The sequence below is a fragment of the Watersipora subatra genome, chromosome 10, assembly GCF_963576615.1.
Source record: "Watersipora subatra chromosome 10, tzWatSuba1.1, whole genome shotgun sequence".
NCBI classification, from domain to species: domain Eukaryota; kingdom Metazoa; phylum Bryozoa; class Gymnolaemata; order Cheilostomatida; family Watersiporidae; genus Watersipora; species Watersipora subatra.
In genome coordinates, this window is record NC_088717.1 from 55,886,929 (window position 1) to 55,911,854 (window position 24,926).

Sequence of the window (24,926 nt, forward strand, 5' to 3'; positions counted from 1 at the left end):
GCCTTTATTGCATCATATTTCCAATATCACATAAGGAAACTTTCATATGCAGAGCAGCCTTGGTCTGATCTTGAGCGTACTAAAGGTATCGACCTGTAAAGCTGCAGGACAGGAAATACATCAATAAATACGATACTATTGCTCCTTATAATCATAACGAGTTCAACTGAAATTAGCGAAATCCTCAATAGCGTCTTGAAGTGGACCGAGATCTGTCAGAGCTATGGAGGTAGGCTGTGAGAGAAAGTTAGGGATAAGCAGAGCTACTCCAAGAAGAAATAGTTTCCAGACTTCTTCTGGTCTGAATCCTGCAAAACATTATAGATGGAACTGCTGAGGTAATTAGAGTGTAGTGGGACAGATCAAATAGTTTACTGGTAATATTATACACGACGTGCCCGCAAGAAAGTGGCTGATTGACATGTTAAAAAAGAAATTGAACGGTCAACATGTTAAAAAAGAAGTGAGGGTTTATAGCAGATAAATTTGTAACTGAGTGTAAATACTCAAATGGGATACGGTCAAAGTGAAACCTCAACATAGTAGGTTACTCTGATTCTATATCCTGTTTGTTATACAAAGCCATAGCATGGTGAAGCGCGTTTTCTTAGAATACATTGTTTCGCCCAACTCATTCACATATCATAAACTTAATAACAGATACTTTAGGTAATTACAGGTATTGCATTAAAAAACTTGACGAGAAAAATAAATATATGAAAGAAACTAAGCTAATACAGTGATAATATACAAAACATATTTGTACTGTCACTTCATCTGTATATTAAAAACAGACTCGAATCGAAGGGTAGCCTCCTGGTAAAAGAAATGGATGGTGCATAGGTACAGGTTGATAAAAATACAAAGCTAGTCTAACAAAGTGTCTATGAAACATTTAAATTAATATATAACTCGGTTATCTAAATACTGCTGTTTTCATATATATTATTTTTAATTCTATCTATAATTACTGAGATATTTTAGTATGTCCACTTTTAGTCACTTCAGTTTTGCTTTACTTTTCACCACTTAACTTTTGTCCTAGCAGTAGCTGCTAAATTTTACTAAAGAAAAATTCAGAGGTTGTTTGCTCATGCTTTTTTTATTATTTGTTATAATTTTGTAACTGTTTTGTAGTCTGTCCACTTTTAGTCATTCCATACTTTTTATTCTTTGCATCACTTTAAATATAAAAGTGATAAATTCAAATTTTTAACCAGCTCACTTGTTAAACATTCATGCAAGGTCAGCATTTGCTAACCGACCTTATGGAAGCTTTTTTTAAACTGATCCGACGAGAAAGACGGTTCTCATAAGCGATCTTTTACATACAACCCTCTTGTATTTCAGGTTTTTCGTATCTCAAAGCAGTAACTAGCTAGAAACTCTGCTCATATGTTGCGGTATGGTTGTATTGTCTTGCTACTGTTTCCTTTTTTGATTTTGTTGGGTTTATTAGTCTACAAGTTGGTTTGTTTTTAAAGTTTGTTTAATGGATTTTAAGTGTGATGAATGCTGGTTTTCTGCTATTTTTTAATTGTCTCCTAATTTTAGTTTTTTGCGTTGTTTTTGTCTGTTGTCTTGATGTATGTAATGTTTTTGCCTGGCCATTTTTGTAATATTGTTTTGTAGTACTTTTAAATAGTTTTGGTTACTTATTTTTAGTAGCTAGTTGTTTTGCCTGCCTTTGAGTGTGCTAGTTTACTGTCTAATGTAACTTTTCTGTCTTTTTTTAGTTTGTTCAATGAAGCAGTTCTTTCCAGTGCTTCAAATTTCGTTTCTGATCTGTTTGATCTTTTAAACTTTGTGTGGTTTTTGTTTTGATTTCAAGCGTTTCTTTTTCAAATTAGCAAGTTAAGAATTTTTCAGAAAGTTTGTGGTAATTTAGCGGTCCGCAGTCTAGGAGACAAACAGCATTTTATCCAAGATTGTCTAGAGTAACCCTGCCTGTATGCCATCTCAACCATCGTCAGATGAAAAAAAACACTGAGTGGAATGAATTTTTAAGAATAATGACCTTGACAGAGTCGAGCTTGTTAATCCTCGGTCGGTAGTTGTCTTTATCACGTCTAAAGGTAATGTTAAGGGACCTCAGAAACTTGTTCATTCCATTGAGCAAGGTCTGAGGCTCATTGCACTTTGTGTCAATGGAGGGAATCCCTTCAAACACAACCACTCTATCCGCCATGTATGTCGCCATGATAAAATCGTGCTCCACTATGAAAGCTGTCTTCTTTGCATGCAGAATAAACCTGGAAAAACGAAAGCATATGTGCATTTATAAGCTATATATATATGCTATATACAGGCAAACTCAGATAACTCAAACTTCACGGGACCGAGCGAAAGTGTTCGGGTTATCATAGCGTTCAAGTTATCAGAGCACTATCACAAGTCCATGTATTTATTAGTAGATACATGTACATATACAGACTATATATAAATCAAAAGCAGAGATGGCTTGCTGCAAATTAAAAGGCTTCTCATGTAAAGTTGAAAAAATTCCATCAGAAAGTATAGATATTATTCTATCACTTGAGATTTGTTTGTTGTTTTAGGTGATGTGTATGCCAGGACGTTTTCCGATTAACATTGGCAAAACTTGATTGCTGTTTAAATGCTCAGAACAAAATCCATCTTTTTCTTTTGAGTGTTTTAACCAAGATCGATTTTGCTGATTTTTCTTTAATGGTTGACTTTCAACAAAATCCACATTACTATTATTTGGTATCAAAAGATTCACCATGTCTTACTCTGTTGTGTTGTAGCTGCAAAATATGTGGAAATGTGATTACAAGCTCTTTAAAACTAAAAAATGAACTGTTAATTCATCACGAAACCGCCGTAGATTGGAATCAGTTTATTTTTCTGACGTAGTCATTACATCTGGTCATTGTTTTGTCACGTGATGTTCTCACGTAAATTGAAAGGCCAATAAAAGGCTCAATATAAAACTTCTCGTAGCACTAGTTTATGACAAACACTTCGGGTTTTACCGAAGACCCCGTATCAAATATAGATGCTCGCTACGTTACAGTTTTGTTTCAGCTTGGTCTAATCGTCTGGTCGTAATCTGATCATGTGACCCATACTTCGCAAATAATTTCTGAAGCATTTTTCGATTATAACAGGTGATCAAAAGGCTCGTCATGTTTATCAGACAATGATATGTACTCCTTCGAGCTGTTAAAAAATTAAACGAATTTTTGCGGTAAGTTATCAGATATCAGTGCTGAAAGTGACAGCATTACAATGACGATAAAATAGACGCGTAAGAACAATAGACATGGTTTTATTGCATGCGTGAAGTATATTGGTGAAAATATTTCAATGAATGAGGTTGCGTGAAAGTGTAAACAGAAGCCATCTTGTAAACTACGTCCCATTTGAGCCGTTTTGGAAAGAGATTCTAATCTATGATGGTTTTGTGATGGCGGCGATTACCTGCTCGTTTTCGAGCTTTTAGGACCTTGTAATCACATTTCTACATATTTTCTACTTATATATATGATACCAAATAACTGTAATATGAATTTTGTTACGAGTCAACCTTTAAGTTTATCCGAAGGTTGCTTCGCTTTTCCTGGCTTTCGAAGGGTCGTTGCAAAGCGGATGTTTGGTAAAATTTGATTTTTTTGCAAACCTTTAGAAAAGTCTTTAACGAAAATATTTTGGCGATGTTGGTAATAACGACGGCTAAGAACTACTAAAAGTTGATGTTTATCTCTATGGCTTGGAATAAAATGATACACTAAAGCGATAACAACCGCCTTGGTAGCCGTTGGGCAAAAAACTGTTCGAGTTAACGATGCTAAGGCCGAGTTATCTAAAGCAAGTTATCTTACCTTATCTTATTCTTACCTTTGAGACAGATGTATCAAGCATCTCAACTCAGCGTTATCCGTCATGGTAAAACAGTTTCGCAAACAGATGAGTGATAAAATTGTGGTTACAAGTTTACTAAAATGCATACTAAAACTTCCTTAAAGTATGTTTTAAGTAAGCTAAATTTATATAATTTAGATTAGGCATTTATGTTACCCGTCTGTCTCGAAAGTAAGAACTCTGCATGTAGTACATTGTGATATTACATTTTCTAGCAGATCATAAACACAAAATACACTGAAGTTATTGTAGGTAACTATAGTTACAAAGGTTAACATATTTTTTGTCACTATTTTTTAATGATGATTATTTTTACCAGGCAGTGATTGCATTAGATAATTACTATGGGTTTCTATACCACTCTATACGATATTTTCGCCTTATGATACCAACACTCAAACGAACTAAAATCATATAATCGTATCCCAAATAATTTTTCATTGTAATCGTTGCAAAACAGACTATATTTAGCCATTACTTGCTAATGATTTCACATTTACATTCAACACCTTTACCGTTTTATTTTTTTGCCTAATTTATTTCGACAAAACACTTCTTTCATTATATGAAATTTAAACGTTAGTTGTTTGAAAACCTTTAGTCGCTTTCTTTTTTCTTTTAATTCATTTGAACTGCACACAAAACATGTTTCCCATAATATCAACTTTAAAAGATAGAATGGTAAATGCTGTATATGTTGAATAAAAATAAATTTTCTGTCTAAAGACTTTTTTATTACCCGAGCATTGACCATTAATATATAAAAATTCATGCATTTATAATCTATAAAATATATTTATCATATATATATACCAAGTATTCGAAACACCCATATTATGTTACATGGTTGATGCAATGGTTAAAATTCATGTAATTTTACATGAATGTTGACATAGGGAACCACACATTTGGGGAACCACAAATATTCATGAGCAGCCAGGAACTTACTAAACTAGTAAACTAACTTGTAAACAAGCAGTTCATAAATGAACATCCACAATTGAACACTGACCTTCTAATGACCTTGGCAGCATGCAGACGCTGCTCAGAGTCGAGGTAGGCAGAAGGTTCATCAATGAGATACACATCTGCAGGTTTGCCGAGACAAAGAGTGATGGCCACCCTCTGAAGCTCACCACCAGATAGGTTCTGTACCTGTAACATAGTGAACATAAAATAACAAGACTGCTTCATTGAAAGAGTGTACCTGGGTCCCTGAGCTTGACAGGATAATAATTACATTTCAAACCACAAATGCATGTTAAATGCTCAAATTAAAACCTAACATTTTGGCCGTGACCAGTGGCATGATGCCATCTATACCGCATACCGTAATGTGCTACATTGAATGTAGACAAACACTACACTGTAACACGCTAAATATATCTATATTGCTAAATATATCTATAACGCTAAATATATCTATATTGCTAAATATATCTATAACGCTGAATATATCTATAACGCTAAATATATTTATAACGCTGAATATATCTATAACGCTAAATATATACATGTATCTATGATGACACTAAGAAATGGGTAAATATAGCTGGGTATTGTATACATACAACCATTGTATGCACAACGGGTTATAAAAAGGTAAAAACACACTAGTACTGTATACACATCTATACATATATAAAACCTTAAAGTCTGCTGTTCGGTGTTCTAGCTATAGCTATTACAATCTAGAAATGAAAAATTCGCTTCGTGCTGGATTTAATCTCCGAACCTCTCGTTTACCAGGTGATACCCCGACAAATTAAGCTGGGTGAGTCATTATGTCAGTTAAAATACGCATAGCAATCTGTGTTACACAACATCACCAAACACACACTACTACTGTATATACATAAGACTGTAAAAGAACTAAACACACACTACTACTGTATATACATAAGACCGTAAAAGAACTAGACACACACTACTACTGTATATACATAAGACTGTAAAAGAACTAGACACACACTACTACTGTATATACATAAGACTGTAAAAGAACTAGGCACACAGTACTACTGCATATACATAAGACTGTAAAAGAACTAAACACACACTACTACTGTATATACATAAGACTGTAAAAGAACTAAACACACACTACTACTGTATATACATAAGGCTGTAAAAGAACTAGACACACAGTACTACTGTATATACATAAGACTGCAAAAGAACTAAACACACACTACTACTGTATATACATAAGACTGTAAAAGAACTAAACACACACTACTACTGTATATACATAAGACTGTAAAAGAACTAAACACACACTACTACTGTATATACATAAGACTGTAAAAGAACTAAACACACACTACTACTGTGTATACATAGGACTGTAAAAGAACTAAACACACACTACTACTGTATATACATAAGACTGTAAAAGAACTAAACACACCCTACTACAGTAACTGTATATACATAGGACTGTAAAAGAACTAAACACACACTACTACTGTATATACATAGGACTGTAAAAGAACTAAACACACACTACTACTGTATATACATAAGACTGTAAAAGAACTAAACACACCCTACTACAGTAACTGTATATACATAGGACTGTAAAAAAACTAAACACACACTACTACTGTATATACATAAGACTGTTACAGTAAAAGAACTAGACACACACTACTACTGCATGTATCCAAAAGATATAGAGTCCATAAAATTTTTTTACAAATAATCTGTAGTGCCAAGCAATCTCTGTACACAATTGTCAATAGAATAATGGAGGATCAGTTTGATTATTTATATTAGGACTTGTGATGGATGTTAAAGGTTGACTTGCAACTAAATTCACATTACAGTTATTTGGTATCAAAAGATTCACCATGTCTTACTCTGCTGTGTTGTAGGTGCAAAATATGTGGAAATGTGATTATGAGCTCTTAAAAGCTAAAAAACGAAGTTAATCGCCGCCATCACGAAACTGCCTTAGATTAGAATCCCTTTCCAAAACGGCTCAAATGGGATGTACTTGAAGTAGATGGCTTCTGTTTACACTTTCATGCAACCTCATTCGTCAAAATATTTTCACAAATATACTTCACACATTCAATAAAACCATATCTATTGTCTTTACGAGCCTATTTCATCATCATTGTAATGCTGCCACTTTGAGCACTGATATCTCAAAACCTACCGTAAAAATTCGTTTAATTTTTTAATCTTAGCTTGAAGGATTTGATCATCCTTTGATAAACATGACGAGCCTGTTGGTCACCTGTGATAGTCAAAAAATGCGGCAGAAGATATTTGCACTGTGTGGCAGGAAGTATGGGTCACACGATCAGATTACGACTAGACAATTAGACCAAGCCGAAACGAAACTGTAAACCAGCGAGCATCTATATTTGGTAAGGACTCTTCGGTAAAACCAGAAGTGTTTCTCATAAACTAGTGCTATGAGAAGTTTATATTGAGCCTTTTATTGGCCTTTCAATTCACGTGATAACATCACATGTCAAAACAATAACCAAATTGTTTGACTACGCCAGAAAAATTATGTTAATTGATTCCAATCTACGGCGGTTTCGTGATGGTGGCGATCAACTGTTCGTTTTTGAGCTTTTAAGAGTTTGTAATCACATTCCCACATATTTTGCACCTACAACACAGCACAGTAAAACATGGTGAATCTTTTGATACCAAATAACTGTAATGTGAATTTTGTTGCAAGTAAACCTTTAACATTGTTCTTTTTCCACAATTGAAACAGAACCAGACCAGAACTTTGTCATATTTAGAAAGAAAAGGAGCAATTATACAATTTGAGTACAGTGAAACCTCGGTTCTCGAACGCTTCGGTCGTCGACCAAGTTGGTTTTCGGCCAAAAAAATTGGAGATTTTCTCGTCTAGGATCTCGAACCTAAATTCAGTTCTCGACCAAACCGGAGCGCGCGCATTGGAATTAAACAATTGGAACAGCTCCAAAAACAGCATGGAAACATTCGTTTTCACAAAACATACGCTTCATAAATTATTTACAAAAAGGAAGGAAACATCTGGGACGACGTCTCCTCTACAAAAGAGATTTGCTAAGGAGGCAACTCCTCCAGTCGAGTTACCCTAAATTGTTTTGGAGAATTCTCGTTCAAAGATGTGAAGTAATCGTGCCATCGCTGTTTATATGTTCTTTTTCACACAATTTCTGATGTAAATGAGCATTTGCTGTTTCATTATCAATTTCTGCAATTTTTGATATAGTATCTAGAGTTGCCCCGATTTTAATATCGGAATCGGTGCCGATATGGGCGTATGTATCTGAATCGGTATCGGCTGATATTTTCTTTAAAAATTGGAAACTTCAGATACTATTCACAGATCGACTATTTAGCAGAAAACTGTATTTCAGCCTGCTACACTAATAAAAAATCATCAGCTGCAAGTTCCTTATTTTTACCTAAAGAATTCCAGGCCTGCCACACAATCTATTTCATGGCTATAGTCTGATAAACATCTACACAGCTGAGGAATCTTTTGGCTTTAGTCAGGACGTAATCACAAAGTGCGGTATTTCCCAATTACAGTGATATGATTTATTGCAGCCAATCACGAACAAGAGAACAATGATGAGAAACAAGAATGTGGTGTAATATTTCTATTTACTAGCATTACGAAAGTAATTTAAGCAGTCGATGCATAAAGTTATCTATCTCTCTCTTGATCCTGACGATATATTGTGTCATTTGTATCGCATAAAATAACCTCAGTGGCTTATCAGTATTTAGCCTGTTCTCCATCATCTGTGGCAAGTGAGTGCTTCTTCAGTACGACTGGCTACATCGATAGTGATAGAATTGAATCACTAACGGTAATTGAAAGAAACATTGATTTGCTCTAAACTTGTACAGGCTCAGTTCGTTCAGCAATAGAAGAGAGACTTCATTATCACAAAGAAAGCTGTACCATTAACAGTAATTACCATTATTAATAACAAATTACAAGAAACATGGACTGTTTTGATACTAGATGCACGGGATGTCAGTATGTGAATATATATACATATATATGTAGGCCTATGTCTTTTTTCCATAAATACAAACAAATAAATACATCAATATATATATATATATTTTTGCATTATATTTTTACTTGCATAATAAAACTAACAATTATCTATGCAACACAAAAGATCTGAATCGGATTATTTTTCAATAAGAATCGGTAATCGGATCGGTATCTGAATCGGCTGGTGAAATTAGAATCGGAGCATCTCTAATTGTATCTTAACCTTTAATGTTTTCGATGTTTCAAGAGCTAAACATACGAAATGTTTACTTTTTGTTATATTTTTTCATCATCATAGATGAAAATATTTTATTAAAATTAAACACGATCTGTACCTACCAGTTTTTATTTATAGTATGCAGCATACAGTGCAGGTTATGGAGTAAAATGTTAAAAAAATACTTTACCGAAGTTGTTTTTTCGACTTACATTTTTACAATTTACATACATTAATTCTAATGGGACTAATTGTTTCGGATCTCGAACAACTTTTTGGTTCCCAACCGAGGTTCCACTGTAATCGAAAGTCAATAGATTAACGTAGAGCACCAGATAGAGCAACAATAAAACTCTATAAAAAGGATGATGAGACCTTTACCTCCTGGTCCATCAGTTTTTCTATCTCTAAAGGCTTCATCACATCTGTGTTGAACTGTGGGTGGATATAGGCATCCCTAATCTTGGCATGTAACAACATGCGTACTGTTCCCTACAGACATCAGCCTCAATACAATACAGCGTTTACACGCGACTGGCATGATATGTCAGCTGTCATAAGAAATTACCAACCCCAGAACTGGCATATCTTGAGGCTTCAGAAAGGTGTTGATGAGCTAGTAGAAACATTTGGATATCAGATGAAAACTTAATCAAGGATAAATCTATTACAGATGATGCGCTATAGGAAAAAATCAATCTTCGGTGTAAATGGCAGTAAAAATTTTAATGCCCAATCAGATTTGTCAGTGAGATTCCTATAACATAACTATACTTCCTCGGCTAATGGAGTGATGGGGAGCTAATGGAGTGATGGGGAGCTAATGGAGTGATGGGGAGCTAATGGAGTGATGGGGAGCTAATGGAGAGATCATTCTTATTGTTCAGCTTAGTAACCCTTTAGAGCAGTGTTTTTCAACCTTTTTTGAGTCAAGGCACATTTTTACATTGGAAAATTTTTGCGGCACACCACTAACCAAAAATTTTATAAAATGACACTCTGAACAGTATATTTAACCACAATAAAATTCATCAATTTATTGATACTCAGTCAGTGTGAAACCTGGGCCTGTTTAGCTAAACATAATGCCAATATCCTGGCAGGAATAAAAGAAAGACACGAAGCTCTTCTTCAACAGCTCTCAGTCTCACTCTGCTTTTAGTTTTTATAGAAGTTAGGCTTGAAAAGCTCAGCTCACACAGATATGTGGTAGAAAATGGGAGCAATGTGAGAATAGCTTTGTTGGTCAGAATGGGGAACTCCTTGGCAGCAGTCAACCAAAAACTGTCCAAAGGAGGATCAGCAAATCTTAGTTTTAAACCCGATCCTGTTTCAGTTCAGTTAGGGGCTGTATATCATTGATTTGAGCGACACTGACATTCATCACACTAGTTAGTAATCAGAGGTGCCTAACTAGGCATATTGTACTAAACGACCGCTTTCGATGGACTTTGAGTTTTGTGGGCCGATATTAAATGCATTGACTATGCATCAAAAACTAAAGTAGATGCACCTAGATCACTGTGCCTGGATATTTAGCCTACTACATCAAGGCCTTGGCATTCAAATACAACACTCCTACCGCATAAGTTGCCTCAGAGCCTGAGGAACCTGTATTTAAAAAGGGACCTTGGATAATTTCTCACGGCACACCTGAGGATCTCTCACGGCACACTAGTGTGCCGCGGCACAGTGGTTGAAAATCACTGCTTTAGAGAGTCCAAGACAGACCCAGACAGTATAGGGTTGAGTGTCTGCGCCCTCAAAACAAATCCTAAGAATGATGGGTTTATATAGACCTTTTTAAAATCTTTTCATTTATAAATTTGGATTAAGGCAATAATTTCTCAGCTTGTCTAAAAACGATATAATCTGTATTATAAAGCTATTCTTTGTGCTTTGTACCTATGTGCAAACGGCACTCATTTATAATCCGTTATTTATTTGCTAACATTAAAAATGGCAAAAAATGGTTTTGATGCTGATATTGATTGGTTCAGCAATGTAGAAGAAATTTTAGATTAAAAGACATTTAAGATGAAATTGAGAGCCCGGGTGAAGTGAAAGCAATATCGAAATCGTAACTGGAAGGTGAGAGACCAGTCATGCTAAATAATTTTATTTAAATGCTTTTATTTTGGTTTCTGCAAGCATCATGGACATTGTTTGTTCATGTCACATGTTCACACTTTTTCTAATGTTTGATACATTATTTATCTTACAAATTGGTGGATTTTTAGCATACCATTGGATAGTATCAAGGCCATTATTTAAATCGGGCTTGCGATGAATAGAGGCTCATAACTCGACTTCCATTGGACATACAAAGCTAATTTTGCTTTAAACTGTAGGAAACATGAATAAGAGTAATGAGCCTTTATAAGACATCGAAAAATATATTTAGCTTTCAAAAATACGTTCAAATTTAGCGTATTGAAAAAAATCATTGCCCTAAACAATGGCAGCTCAGGTTATAAGATCTGAGCTATAGTTAACTGCAAGCAAACAGTATCCATCTGTATAGAAAGTTCTCAGTTTTCCAATGCACATTTATTTCATGGTCAACTAGAATTTGAAGGCAAGTTACATGGATATTGCGGCAACAATCCGATGCCCAAATTATGTGACTAAATAGCTCTATCTTTAGCTCAGATGTGAAAAGGTTAATAGACGGCTGCAAATACCGTTATGATCAGTAATCTAATACAAGGACAGTTCTAATATTACTGAATACCCTTCACTTTGCTCAACACAAAGAGTAGATTTCTTATTATGTAAAACTTCAATTCTTAATACAAAAAATAATAATCTATGAGGAAAGAGTACTACAAACACAGTAGACAACGAACTCTAATAATTAAAACAAACAAACTTGTAAAATAGCCCAAATGTTGACTATTTTTAGCTAAACCTTATCTGACTAACAGCTGAAGGCTCTAAAACAAGGAATAACAGTAATAATTACATTAGCCAATTGTCCATGTCCAATCTATGTCAGTATTAAAGAAGGAATTATGATGGAGAGGACTTACGGAAGACTTTGGAGATATTGCTTGAGGTTTATAGCTGACATTCAAGACAGGCAACTCTCCGCCTCCATCTGGTTGTAAACGTCCAGCTAACATTCGGATGAATGTGGTCTTACCAGTTCCATTTTCTCCAAGCATGACTATAATTTCGGAGTCTGTAAAACCTCCTCCTAACACTTCAAGCTTGAACCGACCTAGTGGAGATAGAATACCATACATTAAAACACGCAGACACACTATTAGCTTTTGAAGCTAGCAAGAAACTATTTTAGGAAAAAAATTTATGAATTAAGTGTACAACACAAGGCTTTATCATCTTAATAGCTATCTGCACATAATAACTTCACTTAAAGAACAAATAAGAAACCAATGGAATTCCACCAGATGTAGCATCTCAGACAACTAGCAGTAAGTGTAGACAACTCACCCAGCTCCTTGACCATGGTAGGGTAAGAGTAGTGTGCCATTCTCTTTATTTCTTCTTCTGTTGCTGAATCAGATACTTTGAATACAAGACCTGCCTCTCTAAACCGAAGGTTTTCTGTTGGCACAAATCCATCAAGGAATATGTTGATACCTGCCAAAAAGTAAAAAGAAATCCTAAGGAAGCAAGCCGAATGTTAACAGAGAGATCGACCTACAGTTGAGCCCCGGTTCTTCGGACTTCACTTCTTTGGACGCATGCGCCTGAGCGAATGTTAGACTGCTTTTTTTGTTATTATTACTGCTATTAAACCTTTAAGAGTTTAGAGGGCGCACGAATTGGTTTTCGGAGTTTCCTACAGCGTAGACAAATTAATTTTGGAGAATTATCAAAGTTTCATGTTCACTATTTAGTTCATAATGGTTTGTTTAATCTTAATGAGCCTGGAATAAAAAGTGATCAGTAGTAAATTCTCCGCAAAGTGGTACTAGCAATGACTTAATTACTGTAAGTTCTGACATACACTAAGTCGACCTCTCTTTTCAGGCTCAAATCATTTGATTGCTAAGTTCAGTCGGCACTAGAGGCGAATAATACGTAGCTGAAGGAATGGCATCAATAATGCCATTAGAAAAATGCCTGTTTTACAAGAAATCTCTGTCAGGAATCATGATTCGTTTACAAAAAAGGATAGATGGACGATAGTGGATGTGTCAAATGGATTACCAAAGTGTGGGCTCGTGGACAGATACTAAGAAAAAAAGAATTAAATTCGAAACTAACTCAACTATTAGCGATCAAGGGACTTGAGCAGATCTTGAGAAGATCGACTTATACTGCATGTACATGACAAAATCAGGATTTTTAAACAACAACTTTAGACCTCCATTTATACGACGGGTCGACTTGGACGCCGGAATTTTAAGTACTACGACTACTTGAAACATCCAGATAGTAAATATTTCAGCTACTGCAGATAACATGCCCTGAAAGCCAAATGGAATTGCAAATGGTTTGTTAATAAACTTCCCTAGCAATTTTTGGAAGCATATTGTATAATTGATTTATTTTAATAAAAGGACTGAATATAGCTACAATAAGTATGCTGCTGAAAAAACATGTTTTGTAACAACTATTTTTTTTAAATAAGTCTTAATAGTAATTATTTATCGAGTGTTTTATCCAATTTTATATAGAGATGCAATAAATGTATTGATTTGCTCTGGTAGTTCTGCCTGCCAAGGGAGACAACTTTTAATTGTTCTAGTAAACATTGTTCCGAAACATGTGGACAGATTTGTAAAAAGGAACTGTTTTCCACCAGTCGACATGTAACAAGTCTATAAATATAATGTTATGAATGAACAGTAATATGTATGAATGAGACCATACCTTCTTTACAGCTGAAGGGCATGGTAACGACACCATAAGCTCCAGGAACACCATAAAGCACACAAATGTAGTCTGAGAGGTAGTCGAGCACAGCAAGATCGTGCTCTACGACTATGACGTACTTCTCAGCCCTGAGGAGAGACCGAATGGCCTTGGCAGCATTAAGACGCTGCTTTACGTCGAGATATGACGATGGCTCATCAAACATGTAGCTGGAAGGAAAAATGTTGATTTTAGGACCACACCACTGCAAGTCACAATTTAATCGATGTGATTTCATTACCTTTACCAACATGCGTGTTCAGATTCGGCACAGAGTTAAGGGTCAGTTTATGGCAATTTTTTTACACTATACCTGCTTCATATGGATATAGTGACAGGTTTGCAACCAATAAAACAATTCTAAAGAATTTGAGTACATTACTGAGTGTAAAGTTTCAGTCATAATTTTTTTTGCAGCACAATCAAACCTGAACATATGAAGTTAATCTGCCCAATGTTTGTTATGTACGTACTTTGAAACTATGCTAAGTGGGAGCCACTATTCTCATAGAAATACAAAATAGCTTGCATTTTATAACTCACAAAACAAGGATAAATACTTCATTTAATTGTGCATAGTATTAAAACAAATGCATTATAGGAAGTTATGTAAAAATTAAATCTAGTAACCTTTATAAATCATATGCGAAACAATAAAAAAGGTTTTCTGAGTAACTCAGGTTGAACTTAATTTTATACATTTTTCCTTATTTAAAGATTAAAGTTTTATCTCTTCTACATTTGCTTACTGAACTGTAATGCTTCAAGGAAGTTTAGGCATATGTATGTTGGCCACTACTTCCTATGTCAAGACAAATATTTCCTAAAATATTTGAGTCGTATGATAAAAATTCGTATGTAGAGGTGATCATAAGTGGCGGGTTAATTGTATGTGCTTTGCAAGGAGAGCGAGACTAACACATGGTTGACCAATGAGTTCTAGGAATCAACTTATTGGCTGAAAGTATCAGCTCAATGTATACCAAAAACACCGGGTTTGAAATAAAATCTCTTAATGAACACTCAATACTGTTTGTGGCCATCGAGAGGAAAAACAAGAACCACACAGACCATATTAAACAGAAAGTTGGTTATTTTGAATTTTGTTATAAACAGCCAATTATAATTATATAATTATTATAATCTTATAGCAAAAATCAAACCATTAATGAGGCTATAAGTAATAGGCTCATCTAACGAAATATCTGCCAAAGCAGCAAAACTACAGAAACAAGGCTATATTGTGACCTACATGTCAGCCTTCTGCACGCAGACCATGGCGATGGCAAACCGCTGCAACTCTCCACCAGAGAGATCAGCTATGCTGCTCTCCATAAAGTTGGCCATGTCGAGTAACTCTACTATCTCATCCATATTTCCAGCCTCATTCTTCTTTTCCAGCATTGCCCTTACTTGTCCCTAGAAGCAGGGCAATCATTTGAGCTCATGCGGACCAACACCAAAATACAAGAGAAAACAATGGAAGAACACGACATGGAAAGATGAAAGGCATGGATCGACTCACCTTGACTGCTTTGGGAATTTGGTCAACATACTGGGGCTTAATCAACGCCCTCAAGTTATCTTCCAGTATTTTTGTAAAATAATTCTGGAGTTCAGATCCACGAAAATATGTCAAGATCTCTGTCCAATCAGGTGGATCCTAATAAAAGCAAGATGATTGAAAAGACTAATTGGCAATGAACAAGAAACATGCTTGGTATAAAATATTCAATGATTATTAAAACTAAAAACCATGTACAGTAGACATACCTCTAACGCATACCTGTAACGTAAATTCTACACAACAACAATAATTTAAGTAGTTTGGCTTCTACTAGGTAACAATTTTACATAACTTAGTGTCAAGACAGTGCAAGTTCTCAAATTCCAGTTGAATAAGTTTTAAAGTTTCAAGTTTTAAAAATAATTCTTTTCTACCTTGCTACACTTGGGAACGACATATTGAGGTATTTCTATTATCTACACCGGTATCCTGGCAGTCTAGTTCGCCATGAGAAATACCTGCACCATTGGCTGATTGGTACAGGTACTAGAGTATCAGTCTACCAATCTGTATGTCACGAATTGGAGCCTCGTTGAAATCTATCTTTACTTTAACCTCTAACCCTGGCTTCGAAAAAATGGGTAGACATACAGACACTGATCTTACAATAGTAGATATACTTTTGTTTAACTTTCTTTTAGACATACAATATTCTCAATCTTTTTTTTCTAGCTTAGACTTTGTTATCTCAAAAAAAGTGAACAAAAACTGATTTAAATTGACAGTGTGATCTTCCCTCCCCATAACGTACCATAATCATGCATACCATGCAGCATGAAACCTTCGACTTTTCAAAAATGACTTTTTCTCGTTAAAGATTTGTCATACTGATAGAAAGCTGCAGTTGGATTTCCATGGTGTTAGTTTTGATGTTTTCATTTAGTAGTAGAATGTGTTTCCATTACAAAATACTGTAGCTGTTTGCTAACATTAGGTAATTCCAATACAGTCTTCATTTATTGCACTGTAAAATCTAACATCATTAGCTATTTCAAATTGGATTGCTATTATCATAAGGACATCAATGTCGTAGATATCTCCTGAATATCCTATTAAATACAAAAAACTCTTATCCCACAGCTATACCGTACAGTCATTAAATTGAAAATTTATGTTAAAATTCTCCTATTTGAAAGGCTAAAGGAGGGAGTTTGAGACGATCTTATAATGGATTAGGAAATTAACATGTATATTACTGTTCTTATAACATAAAATCCTTATTCTTAGAACAGATTATTTATGTCGTAGGAGCGACTACTGTAGTTCACATAAACATAGCTAGACAAACAAGTGTAACATCTTAGCTTAAACATGTTTGATATGGTATAATATGAGAATCAATGTAGATGTGGCACATCAATGTAGATGTGGAACTTACATCGAATCTACCTAAGTTAGGCTTCAACTTTCCGCCGAGCACCTTAAGTGCTGTCGATTTGCCTATACCGTTAGTTCCAACAAGACCAAGGACCTCTCCTGGACGAGGCGTAGGGAGTCTGTGTAGTTTGAATGAGTTAGCATTGTATCGATGAGTTGTGGCCTTCTCAAGATTGCTGGGCAAATTAATGATATCAATTGCTTCAAATGGACATTTCTAAAAATCACATAACTCTGGTCAGGAAGAGGACAGGTGTGTATGTTTTATTTCCTCAATTAGTACAAACATAACATTAAGCAAAAAATGTGAGAACAAAAAGGTCAGGTGTGAGAACAAACATGCCAGGAGTGAGAATGAACATCTCAGGTGTGAGAACGAACAGGTCAGGTGTAAGAACAAAAAGGTCAGGTGTGAGAACAAACATGTCAGGAGTGAGAATGAACATCTCAAGTGCAAGAATGAACAAGTCAAGTGTGAGAATGAACAGGTCAGGTGTGAGAAAAAGGTCTGGTGTGAGAACAAACATGTCAGGAACGAGAATGAACATCTCAGGTGTGAGAACGAACAGGTCAGGTGTGAGAACGAACAGGTTAAGTGTGGGAACAACCGGCTGGGTGGAAAAGTAAAATATATATATATTTGTAGCCAATATCTTGGAATAATATGCCAAGAAGTGATCGAATGATGTGACAATTGACCCCAATGAAGTGACAAGCAAAATTCACGACATTAAAAAGACAGCCTAAAGCCGTAATTAGCTAAGCTTTCCATCGATAGAAATATGACATACCTTGACACATATACCACATCCAATGCAAAGCTCTTCACTAATGTATGCCATTTTGTCTGAAGGGGTGACTTCTATACATAACTTGCCCATGCGCACAACTGGACAAGACTTTTTGCATTCCTGGCGGCATCTTTTAGGTTTACATTTATCTGGTTTAATGATAGCAATCCTAGTTAGCTTGTCCGCCATCTTGCCAACTTTGGCAGCAAATTAGCTCCCAGTTTTCACAAGGGTGAATGAATGAACTGCAAAACAACTGAAAGTTTTAACAATCAGAAAGTGTGAAAGGATCCTTAATTGTTTAATTTTCAACTAATTCCCATTTCTTTTTCGCACTAAGTCTTTTGTGATCACTATTCTGTGCTTCCAACATTACATTATTTGGAGACCAAAAACCAAGGTTTGAGTATCTTTTGTTAGTATCCAGTGAAAGAAATGCTAACTTTTATCGGAAACACTTCATTAAAGCACATAAATTACATAATTTTTTAATTATATATTTCAATACACCAGAGTCTTGGCTTTGGAACGAGCCTATATTCAATACACAAAGAATAATAGAACTATGAAAAACAGGGTGTCAAAAGTAAGTCCTGCAAAAAAAAACACTTGGTTCAGGTTCTCAAAATGTGATATCACAATTATTATTTAGCCTTAGGTAGTCGATCCCTTTCGCTGCCATTGAGGCTGCGCTTTTCTGTGACAATCGGTGCTGTTAAACCCGGAGAGCGCTAATAATAAACTAGGATTCTAGATAATCAATAATGCCCGGGATCGTGCTAACCCCCCCCCCCCCCCCCCCCGACCAATTCAAACACATGTTCTGGGTTAATTAATTATGCTTCAATAAATGTACTGTCGTTGATAAAGGTAATGAAATCACATCGATTAAATTGTGACCTGCAGTTGCATGGCCCTAAGACTACATGTCAATCGCACTTTCGCGAGATCACGCAATGCTTGAAACTAATTAGTCTCAGTCGCAACCTTCAACATCACAATAAAATGAGAGGGCTAATGCATAATATCATCGGGAAAACATAGCATGGTGCTTGGATTCTGAGTTATTTATCATAAAAATAATCTATACATGGAGAACTAATGCCACTGATTCCTTTGTCATCTTCATTGGTTCTCTGGAGTTGTTCTATCTTCGCCTGACACTAGCGTCATTATCGTAGTTGATAAATATAAGCGGTAAGCAATAAAATAGGCGGTAAGAGCACACAACACCGCATAAGAAAATTGTGACGTCACAATTTCCGAGCGTATGCCAGTAAACATTTCTGCGGTAGAGCTCTGGGGAAATCCTATAAACACCAACCAATGTCTGTCTCACCATGACAAACAATAGCTCATTCGCAAGCCAAGATTCTGATGTATTGAAATATACAATAAAAAAATTATGTAATTAATGTGCTTTAAAGCTCAACTCCCAGCCACCCTGTTCAATCAAAAGCTTGTGATAAAAGACCGCTTGTGTTTGAAAGTTGTGTTTGTTTCATTTCATCAATTAGTGAAAATAAAACATTATGCAAAAAAAAACAAATATAGTTACAGTATAATTATATAAATGAAATAAATGAAAGCCTAATTTCTAGATATTAGGGTATGATGAGGCCCACATGTGCAGTAGCACTGCAGCAAGTCGAGGCGCTGGGCCGGCAGTAGTTGGCATAACATGGCAATGAAGACAACATTCACCTTTTCACCAAAATTAGAAAAGCAGGCCAGTCTTGATTAACAAGTTTAACCAGTGGCTCTTCAACATCTCTTTTAAAGATGGCTGTTGAACTTTTATGTAATTCCATTGGGTGACTGTTCCATAGAACTATATATTCAATTGTTTATGGCTGAAAGCGGTATAAAATATTATTAATGGTGGACAGGCGTTCATGTTTACTATTATAGTGAGAAATTTTTTACTGCAAAACCATTTGAATAAAATTTCGAATCTGCTATCAACAGAATTTTGCACTGGTAAAGTTCATCAACAGGTAACACAAAAAGCTGAACAAACCGAGACTGAGATGAAATCAGTGGTGGCTTATCAAAGATTATGCGCTTATGACATTAATATTGTTCCTAAATAACAAAAGTGTATTGTGCTGAATGGTGGATGGTTGCAGTGAGAATGGATAATGAAATGCAAACTTGCAATAACCAGAAATAAGCTGACAGGTAGATGTAAGTTGTTAATGTTAATTTAAACCATAACTGCCACCATCCTGAGTAGAAGTTTTTCAAATAGCAAATCAACTATGCTGATCACTATGGGCACACTATTTTTCATATTTATTGCCTCAATAAAAAAATTCCAAACAGTTTTGAGATTAATTTGCATTTTGTCCCCAAAACGATGTCATTTAGAACACGTCGCTATTTAGCGGATATCGTTAATTTAGTGGCGTAACCTAGCTTACAATTGGCCAATTAACAACGCTAGCTTATAATAAAATCGCGGTTTTTTGAGCTTTATTTTCTCGGCATCCAGCCCATAAAACATCCGGTAACAATCTACAAGCAGTGTTGCATGTCCTATCTACCTTTTAGGAAAGACTGAGAGTATAATACAGGCTGGAAATAAAAAAAGAATAGGTTTTAAGACACCCGTTTCGATAAAATCATTTCACCGCATTCTCTTATCTGCCGTGTCATTGGTCAACCATTTTTTAAATAGTCCTGGAACACAATTATATCTCGGTAAAGTTTCCATCGAAGGCAGACCTGTGTCTTACGTGATCTGCTGCTTATGCAACCTACGGTAATACAACTGCGCCAAGCAGTGTCAAAGTTTAGCGTAAAAGCAAGTTCCGCTCAACTCGCTACAACCCGCGAACATATTCCATTCTCATCCCTACGCTGCGAGTACTCGGTTGAGAAAATAATAAATAACGCTTCTTCATTGAGAATACATCGTGCATCATCCTAATTGTTGATTACGAGTGGTATATAGTCGACTTTGAGTGATATATTGTTGACTTATAGTGGCGTTTTGTTGATTGAGTGGTGTATTGTTGACTTCGAGTGGTCTATTGTCAACTTACTGTGGTGCATTCTGTATTGTCGACTTGAGAGAGGTGTTTTGCTGACTTGGAGTAGTATATTGTTGATTTGAGAGTGGTATATTGTTAACTTGAGAGTGGTTTATTGTGGAATTTGAGTAGTATATTGCCGATTTAAGAGTGGTGTATTGTGGATTTGAGTAGTATATAGTTGAGTGGTATATTTTGTACTCATCCCGCTACCGGCCTGAGGTAAGCTAAGGTAAGATGAGCAGAAGATGCGCAGCTGCCAACTGTGAAGCTACAGACCATCTGAAGGCGTGGCCTGTGAGTTCTTCTCTTCAAATTCGATGGACTCACTTTGTCTCGACCAAAGTTAAGAACTTCAAATGGACTAGTAACAGTCGTCTGTGCTTTAGGCATTTCTCTACAGACTCATTCACCAACTATAATCAATATCTTACGATGCCTGGTGTCACGTGAGTATATTATTATGAATGATAAAATGTTATCAGAGATAAAAGTTGTTTTCTCTGTACTAAAGATCTTACACCACATCAGAACCAAGAGTTGCATATCTTTGTTCAAACGCATAAGTGTTTTTTTATTCCTCAGTGCATAATATTATCATAGTAATTCAACCAATTTAACTGTTCTGGTACTAGGTAGCTAGCAAACCCAAACTGATCGCAATGAGAAAAATCCAGCTGACTAAGCCAGAGCCAAATCTTTTCTGTAGAATTATCATGAATAAAAACCATATAAAAGATCCATGAGTTAATGGAGTCTAGCTGCATCAATAGCAATATTGTCAAGTCAGCAGCCTGCATTAATTAACATGGTCTACATTTCTGTGGTTGTTCACCATCTCATCATATATATATATAGACAGACTGCTTACAAAATTTAAATGAAATACAATCTTTTGAAAATATTTTAGGCTCACATTCAAGGATGATGCTGTACCAACCATTCAACTTGCATCTGGCACATCAGTACCATCACCAAGAAAGCAACAACCTAGATCGCCTACTAAAAGAGAGAGCAGATTAGAGAAAAGGAGAGCACTTGCTCCCGAGTAGGTCACCTCAACCTGAGTTCAGAAGTATAACAACTGTCTATCTCTGCTGTGTTAATGTTGTTACTTTTTACTGCATGATTATTTTATCCCTCATACCCATGTATGAACCATTCTGTCTATAAACCTTATGTCATGTCTGCATGTGCCCAACTTAGTCAAGACAGCTGCCTCCACTTTGTCAATTTAAGGCTGGTTCACACTATTTCGGCGTGTCACAAACCAACCGCGTTTGCATTAGGAAATACTGCGTGACATATTTTTAAATTTTTGTGAAGAAACCTCTTTTTTCGCATGCGGGAATAAAAAATTAGTCCCGCAGCGACTATCATAAACGATTATGAATAGCTCACGCTATTCACGGCCTGGAATTACCATCGCTGAAATGGTTCACATTTGAAAGGCAGTCGTCGATCTTGGCGAAGCATCGGGGAAGTTTTACAGCTGCTAACTTTCCCGACCTGTCCGCGATGATCGTCGATGACATAAATTCACGGTTCACATAATCGACGACCAACGCCAAGATATGGCGATATAGTGTGAACCAGCCTTCAACTAGGGATTTGCATGTTTGCCAGGCTCAAGATAGGATCAGTAACATACAGCATGAATAACTTTGTTTGCAGATGCATGTGTTGAACTCTTTCTATCCATGCAAGCTGAACTCTTTCTATCACAGCAGTGAAGGTAAATTATTATAGTCTGAATCTATAATTATGACTGTTTAATGACTCACTATCACAATCATTACAAAAAATTCATATAGAAGCATCTCAGGGGAAGGGGGAAATTACACTCATGTGACAAGGTGACCTAATACAAAGTTCTCACAAAAGCTTATGCACTTGGTTCATCATTTTCAATCAGTTTTATACATGTCTTTGCATTAGTTTGCATTATAATTTTCAAGGATCCCACTACGACCACGTCTAACCACACGACCACCACCTCCAAAGAGAAAGAAGCAGCCAGACAATCAGTCGGCAGTCGCAGTAAGCACGATGACAGAATCTGTTTTAAGTGTCACCAAGAGCGTTTCAACTTTTGGATTGATCAAGTATCGCTCATCATCAACACAGTATAACAGGTGAGTTAGTAATATTGTAATAATTAAATGTTTGCATTTCATCTTTGGCTATCTTTTGGTTTCACTGACAACATATGTCCGCTGACCTCTCATAAAATGACCTCTGACCAAATGTTGTTTTCAAAAATTTCCAGTAAAGACATTGAAAAAATAGATAAAAGGGGGGCAGCTCAGCATCTCACTGATACCAACAGCTCAGAAAAAGTCTGATATTGATACAACGGAAGCAGCACAGCATTGTCATGGTAGCAGTTGCCTAGATGGAAAATCTGGCGGCAATACAACAGAGGTTTGTGGGGTTATCCAAAATAAAAATTTCCAAACAAAGCAAACAAACCAGCCATATACAATCCATATGGCGTTAGTTTGCTTCAACCAGACGAAGTTTGTTGCTTTTGTTTTGATTTTTGATGTTATGATCATCAATATGTGATCAGGCTGCCAACCCATGGCCACTCATTGGTAATGCTTTGGTGCCTCATCAAACCCCCATGTGTAAACACTTTCATCTATTACTAGGTTGTAACAGCTAATATGGTAGAACATGTGGATGATGATGCTGTGGGTGATATAGAAGGTAGTGTTCTGAAGAATATAGATTATGGAGGAGACGATTTCCTTGAATACATGGATGAGTTAGAAGATGATCTGCCAGTAGATGATATGGAAGATTCTGATTGGGAGCCAGACAGTGACTACGAGGATGATGATGCAGAAAAGGAAAACTACCAAGTCTATAAACAGGCGTAAGTTCATAATGTATGTGTACTATTGTGCATTTGGTTCACCCTATCATTGGCATCTGTGCCTCGGTTTAGGCGGGATAATTTGAGTGTTTTTCAGCTATGCTACAGATGCATAACCATCAGTTATTACTTTTATAATTACAGACAGAGATCATGGTACAATGAACCAAAATACTTGGTAGATCACAAGCAACTTCTAGAGGCACTCAAGTACTGTAGGAAGTGTGCGTGCCTTACCAACGTGGAGTCTACATACAGAGATGGAGGATACGTCAAAATGACAGCCGTTTGTGATAGCTGCAGACACGTGAGAACATGGGAATCTAGCAGTCGCACCAGTGGACGTGCTGTCATAAACATTTTGATAAGTGCGATGATCTTGTTTACTGGATGCTTGCCAACCAAGTTTCTCCGTGCATTCTCGATGCTTAGTATCATGGCTCCCTCCATGCGATCTTTTTTCAGACACCAACAGCACTACCTTCATGGGGCAAGTCTTTAATCTACCATAATGTTTATGTATGACATTTAGCACTGTTTGGTGTTAATAATTTTACCTTAGTCAACCAGAAATAGGTTGACAAAATGAAACGCAAGTATGTCCAATGTCATTCACATCATGGTACAATTGAGTCCTGAATGTATTCACCAATGTTCAAAACTCAAATGAATATTTACAGCAATTACTAGCTTGGTTTCTATCTAAACTCTATGCCTTTTATGTAATAATCCTGTATGTTTCATGTAATACTAGCTGTTTTTCTACACAGGTCATCAGGAATGTCTACAGCCATAACATGACAGCAGTACAACAGGCACTAGGTACAGAGCAGATAGATGTCAGCGGAGATGGAAGATTTGACACCCCAGGACATAGTGCCCTATACAGCACCTACACACTAATGGATGTAAAATCCTCTCTTATAGTGGCATCTCAGTTGGTGAAGGTGAGAACTGTCTCCAGTGAACATTATTATTTTTACTAGATTTGATAAATTGATTAGTCGCCTACTTAAATGTTTAGCAACATATTAAGTGTTTCAATACCTATTGTGTTTGTTTTATAAGAAGACAGCGCCCAATAGTCAATTCAAATTAAACATTCTTACATATACAGGTCACTGAGACAACATCATCACAGGCAATGGAGAAGGAGGGATTGATCAGATGCCGTCGAGAAGTGGAAGATGCTGGTGTTTGTATAGGCAGCCTAACAACTGACCAGCACATCATGATTGCTCCTTACATGAGGAA

The 24,926-nt window shown here is 36.1% G+C and overlaps 1 protein-coding gene across 1 annotated transcript; it reads right to left on the reverse strand.

The window, feature by feature from the left end:
* LOC137406535 (ATP-binding cassette sub-family E member 1-like) lies at positions 1 to 18,049 on the reverse strand. Its single transcript, XM_068093130.1, has 11 exons — positions 17,757 to 18,049; positions 16,967 to 17,182; positions 15,547 to 15,684; positions 15,274 to 15,440; positions 13,980 to 14,191; positions 12,591 to 12,740; positions 12,167 to 12,357; positions 9,516 to 9,626; positions 4,898 to 5,040; positions 2,018 to 2,252; positions 1 to 308 (listed from the first exon to the last, which is right to left on the reverse strand). The coding sequence occupies exons 1-11, from the start codon at positions 17,943 to 17,945 to the stop codon at positions 264 to 266; spliced, it is 1,797 nt and encodes a 598-aa protein (XP_067949231.1). The 5' UTR covers positions 17,946 to 18,049; the 3' UTR covers positions 1 to 263.
* Between the last annotated feature and the right edge of the window lie 6,877 nt (positions 18,050 to 24,926).

Bases quoted from the DNA above. Each gene is read 5' to 3' on its own strand.
- LOC137406535 (XM_068093130.1), bottom strand. From the start codon at position 17,945: ATGGCGGACAAGCTAACTAGGATTGCTATCATTAAACCAGATAAATGT. The intron at 14,192-15,273 runs GTAGGTCACAAT...TTTTCCTTCCAG, and splicing joins TGCGTGCAGAAGGCTGACAT to CTACATGTTTGATGAGCCAT. The intron at 309-2,017 runs GTCATTATTCTT...AATGTTTTGCAG, and splicing joins ACAAGCTCGACTCTGTCAAG to GATTCAGACCAGAAGAAGTC.